At 41.1% G+C, this 5982-nt stretch overlaps 1 protein-coding gene across 1 annotated transcript; it reads right to left on the reverse strand.

Moving 5' to 3' along the window:
* Positions 1 to 566: 566 nt before the first annotated feature.
* Positions 567 to 3566, reverse strand: LOC149284918 (dual specificity protein phosphatase 9-like). Its single transcript, XM_089496073.1, has 3 exons — positions 3209 to 3566; positions 1917 to 2360; positions 567 to 871 (listed from the first exon to the last, which is right to left on the reverse strand). Exons 1-3 carry the CDS (start codon positions 3564 to 3566, stop codon positions 567 to 569), a joined length of 1107 nt encoding a protein of 368 aa, XP_089352199.1.
* Between the last annotated feature and the right edge of the window lie 2416 nt (positions 3567 to 5982).

Below are 5982 nucleotides of genomic sequence, written 5' to 3' on the forward strand. Positions count from 1 at the left end.
CGTTGAGCAACAAGAAATGAATCAGACACCGACCAATTTAATTGTTAGGATAATAAATACTTTAAGGTCGATGGTTTTTCTGAGTTGAGATTTTTGTTAAGGTTAACTTTCGGTTTGAATGCTTTGATGCTTGGGACATTTGTAAATCCACATTCACAAGAAAAGAATTAAAAAAATTCATTCCGCTTAGAAGAACTGTCCCACTCCGTCTACATCCAAAAGCAGTCATAGAAAATGAATGTTGGATGTTCCCATAACACAGGCAAAAGCCACTTTTACCAGAAGACTCTTTTTTTGAGAAGGCAGTGGCCAGTGTTACATCCACCTGAAAAGGATTTATGATTATTTTGCATGTTATAGTAATTTGAATGCAGATATTGAGACCCTTAATCTGGGCATGCAAATATTTGCTTTAGTGGAATACAATCCACAAAAAAAAGTGCCCAAGGTCCTTAACATTAACCGCAGCTGACTCCATGCTGCCCGTGATCCTAAATGCTTAGGTCAGGATTTGGAATAAAGGGGAACATCGAAAAATTCCAGCAGCAATAATATGACTCCGTTTCCTACGTAGAGTCCAAAGAGTCCAGTTCAAAGACATCGTCGCTGGAAGGGCTGGTGAAGAACGAGTGGCCGAGAGGCCGATTGTCATCTGGACTGCTCAGACCAAGACTTTTCTCAAAGTCCAGCAACTGGCCCATGAAGTTGAAGTTAGGAGAGATGTTTGTTTTTTTACGCTTCACAAAGTCATAGGCATCGTTCAGAGACAGGTTGAGCTTCTGCATGAGGTAGGCGACGGTGACAGTGACAGATCGACTGATGCCAGCCAAACAATGCACGAGTACCCCACAGTTGTGGGAAGCTGCCTCATCTGGAGAAGAAACAGGAATAAACGTTGTTACCGTCATATTATGATAATAATAACACCCATGGTTGAGGAAATCCCATGTTTTTAACCTAAAATCTATTAAAATGTTAATGACCAAATGTTGTATGAGCAAACTAGGACGACTGCCCAATTTTATTTGCCAACTCTGATTTATAAATGTATTTAGAAATACAGTCTATTAACCCCTTAATGACAAAGCCCGTACATGTACGGGCTCAAAATGCATTGTTTTCAATGGGTTTAGAGACGGCCATTGTCCTTAAGGGGTTAATACTTCCAAATTGTTCTGTCCTGCTATAATGAGGTACCTAATCTGCATTGTGTAAAATTTCTATCTGCATACACAGCTACGTTGTATCAATTATAATATTCGATAAAATCTACTAAATAACCATAGCTGAGAAATCCAGATGCACGAGTTCTGCAAGTGTGGCTAGAACCTTGCCTCCCAATACCGGCAGAAGATTTTCTGTTAAAACCCAATAACTGCCGGTGCTCCCAGACCAACCATCACGCTAACACCACAACGATAAAAATAGCTCTCAGACAAAAGGCAATAAGTGGCAAGGAAAGCAGGACTGGGAGGGACGTCCATTAAGGTAACTTTATCCGGGAGGCAGTAAGAGGCGAGACTGAAGGTCACAATGAAGGGCTCAGACGGAAAAAAAAAACCTATCCTAAGAATGCACAGAAATAAACATATCACACATTTTTACAACCTAATCTCTGCTGCCAATTTTATGTGACTCTAAATGATGATGATGTTACGGTTTCAATGATTCATGCTTATACATTTCCAAGCTGTTCCCAATCAAACAAGGGACTTTATATTATGTAGGGTAATTTTGTCTTTTTTGAAGAATTCATTCAAAAAGGAGACCTGACAAGCCCTCTAAATGAGTCTCGCCACATACATTAACTGCCCCTAATTTGAATGTGTTCTTTGCAGAAATATTATGATCAGTCTCCTTATCCCACTAGATGTACAGAACACTGAAAAGCATATGTTTGGTAGCTCTGCACTCACCAATAAACTCAATTGCTTCAGGAAAAAACTGAGACAAGTTCTGGCTCCAGTGGTCAGATATTGGAATTTGCTTGTAGTGGAAATCTCCATCCTTCTCAAAAATATTGGGTAGGTTTGGGGTGACGTTGAGGATGTAACGGATTCCGAGTTTAGCTAATGTGTCCATGTTCCCCGAATCTCTTGCGCTGCCCAGGTACAGGTGTGGCAGGATTTGTACGGGAAAAGAAGGAGCCGGATTCCGTGGGCTCATCCCTTCAGAATCCACCCCACTTAGTGGCTCCCTGTCCAGATCCGACTCAATGTCTGAACAGTCCGAAGCAATACACAAGCCTCCGAGTCCCAGCACTGGGGTCGGAGGCAGCGGTGAACTGCTGGCACAGCTAGTGGAGTCCAAGTTGGTTTCACAGTGATGAGGGAACTCAGCTTGAAACTTACTGAAACCACCTGTAAGATAACAAAATAACAGTTCTGTACATATTGAATGGTAAAGAGTTAGCAACGTGGAACATATTATATGACTTGAAGCTAAATCTAATGCGTCCATCCACCTTTTTGTCAATATCCTATCAAATAATTGGTTCCTCATTTAATCCGGACACACTGGATTAGAGATAAGGAAAGAGTTAAACTCTATTATAACAAACAACCCTACATAGAGCCATGCAGGTAATTTAGAGCCATGTACATCTATAGGCCCATGCTCGCATAACAATTCCATAGTAAGATCCCCTAATGCTTTATAAAGACCCTGCTGGGATCTGTGTGTTCAGTAATACTGTGTCCTTGATAAGGCTTGTCGTAGTCCCAGTTGAAATGGTTAACTCAAAGCATTTGCAGTGTATGCCATCGGCCACCAAGTCTTGATTGTCTTTTGGTTAACCTCTTGCCTCCTTGTGTTTTACAGGGCAGAGTACGGACATAGAAAAAGTTCTCTCGCAACTAAATGGGAACTTGTCGCATGGACGGATGGGGACTGTACGGACAGCTGAAAACTCATAGTCAAGCGGAATTATAATTAGATATGGTTTGATGAGGTGCTTATTGGGGTACATCTAAAAATAAGCTTTTGCTTTAAAAGCTTTAAGAAATGCTCTTGATGCACATGACTCCAGTGTATACTGTTATGATTAAGACCGTGCATTAAAAGCGTACACACAAAAAATGGGGACCATCTTTTTCTTCCGGTAGATTTGTATGGATTGGCCCGGGAGATGCAGCGCAACATTTTGGAGACCGTTCCGAAAGAGATGAACGGCAGCGCTTTGAATTTTCAAACCCTTAACATTTCTTACCTTGTAGATAGTAGGCCTGACAACCTTCTTTCCTAAGCTTATGCAGCAGAGTCACGAGAATGGGTTCCTGCTCTTCTCCCTCACTTCCCACCAGGCCTGGTAGGGTGGCAGTGCACTCATCGTATAGAAGGGCCACTCCTCTTACTGCTGGGGGAGACCCAGGGAGCAGGGAATGAGCAGAAAAGTTGCCCTTGCGCAGTCTGCGTAGCATCAATCCAGGGAGGGCAACATGCAGAGCTTTTTCAATGTGAGAAGAATCATAGAGCTCCCGGCTACGACAATCGAGAATGCGAATGTTTTGAGTCGGAGAGTCCAGCTCGTCCCGTAGCCATGTGGTTGATTTCCAGAGGTTATCCATCTGTCTAGTTCATATGTGGCAAACCATGGGAGGGCACAGCGGTGGAGAATATTTGCACCAAAACCAATGACGTTCAGTAGCTTTATTCTATATATGTGGAAAAGTTGCGTTGCTGCTCTGGTTGGTGCTTCACGGCATCTCCCTTTAGAACCAAACAATCATATAACAATGCTATGTTAGATATATCATTGAAGAACAACAACAAAGCCTTACTGACAAACTAGGCTGCTCAGAAGATGTGTACCCAAGCCTTTCAAAGGATTTGGTGGCTGTAAAAGATAGTGTGACCATTGCTCTAAATAACATAGTCAACCTTAAAGTGAAGCAGAGAGTGGCTCTCCAAAACAAAGCAAGAATTCATTGCATGCCCAGAGAATACCATTCTAAAGCATAAATACTGGGGATTCCATCACACTTTATGGCCATATAATGTTTAACCCGCCACTACGTCAAAGTAGCGTGGCTCACCATGGGTTGCTGAGCCACACACCCCATGCTTACATCTGGAAAAGCATCATGAGGTCGTATGCCATCAGCAAGGGATGAGTCTAGAAGAGCCTATACCTGCTCTAGACTGTAAGTTCTTAGATGTAGTTTAGTGTTCCACCACACTTTATTTCAAAGACAACAAATAAAATGTGAATGCCTTATAGCATGTCAAGGATCTATATGCCAATCTAAGCGCTCTTATTGTATGTATAGAAACCTAATTCCCAATGATTATATAATGGACAATGATATTTCTTTAAAAGGTGCTTTATGTATAATTTTTTATTACAATCTGTATCCGGCAGATAACACTGCAGTACAAAATTCAATAAAATTAGAAAAAACAGCATTAGAGAAGCAGGAAAGGCAACACATGTATTATCTTTAGACAACAGATTTAGATGGAGGTGTTATAAATCACTGGGGAGTTAAGAAGCTGATATGGTCACATGGCTTCCTGAAATATACTGCAGTGCATGGGAGAACCGATCTCGGTTAAAGCGACAGCAAAACAGCCATCCATATACTTGCAATGGGCTATGGAGATCCATAATAAGGCTGCTAGTAAAACTAAAGTCTCCTTTAAAAGTATGTGTTTAGTTATCTTCACAACTAAAGAACCATTAAATAAAGAATGCCAAATTATTAGAAGATGCCAGCAGAATTTTCCAAAACTGCAATGCCTCTCTCTCTCAAATAAATAATGATAGTGTCCCAAAGACATATTTATATTGTCTGTAGGATACCTAGCTGGACTGTCTGCATTAAGGTGTTGTAGCTTCAGATGATGTCATAACGTCTCAAATACAGGCAGATTTTGCCATTTTTCCATCAATACGTTTCTTGCATAAGGACGTCCACCATAATTTGCAGAATTAATATTCACGTGACTATGTTGCACCCCGCGTCACGTGTGACACAACTGGTGTTGTACACTGATCTCCAAGAGGCTTCCAGGTTTGGAGAGCTAGCTTCTCGAATGGGTTAGTACTATGGTAGGAGTTTCCCTTCACTCTAAAGCCCAACACTGTTCATCTTTTGGTGTCTCAAAGTTGGCTAGCCTTAAATATACTATATATGTATAGCTATACATTTATGACTTGGCAACTTTTGTGATTTAAGCGTCACTAATTTAAATCTTTAAGCAGCTCAACAGTCCTTCAAATGACTGCATGTTCTCTGGAACAATCATTCTCTGCCATGTTACACAAGAGTAATGTTACTAATTCTGGAAACAAATTTGTTTTAATTTTTCCATGCTAAAAAAGGTTATGTATTTTAATGTGAACTTTCAGTTTTTGTTCACTCTATGACATGAACACATATAATGTACATGAAAAAGCACTAAGTGAAGCCACACAAGCTTACCGTTGCTAGAATGTCCTTGTGTGTAGAAGCGTTTTCGCTGGAATGTGTGTGTAAATATCTCACAATAAGGCCACTCTTTTCCTTGTGAGGATACTGTGAAACATTCTGAAGTTGTGGTTTTGTATGGCTACACACGATACTAATCAATCACAGCGTTGTTGTCTGGAATGACTGCATCTTGATGGAACAGGTCACACTGAAGGTCCCTCGTATTGCAAACCTGTAATGCCAAATGGCTTATAAAAAGGTCATATGCTTGAGTTTCTTCGTTCCACCGTACAAGTGTACGATCAAACAACAGTGTGTTCTGACTCTTCATTCAGGTTATTCTCCTCTCCGTCCTGCGATATTGTGGGTGGTCAGAAGAACTAGGCAGTTTTTTCCCTGCATGTCTTTAACAAAAAAATCTGAGATCTGCTGGTGGTCCAGCTGTCTTCTCTTGGCTATCCAAAGCCACCAGACATACCAAGTTTAAATTCTGATAAAACAGCTGCCTTTCTCTTGATCGTGTGTCTTTGGCGAGTAGGCATCCAGGTATTTTCCAGTGTTGGAGGTGAAA

The sequence above is a fragment of the Sceloporus occidentalis genome, unplaced genomic scaffold, assembly GCF_023333645.1.
Source record: "Sceloporus occidentalis isolate IW3139 unplaced genomic scaffold, rSceOcc1.0.p SCAF_87, whole genome shotgun sequence".
Lineage (NCBI taxonomy): Eukaryota > Metazoa > Chordata > Lepidosauria > Squamata > Phrynosomatidae > Sceloporus > Sceloporus occidentalis.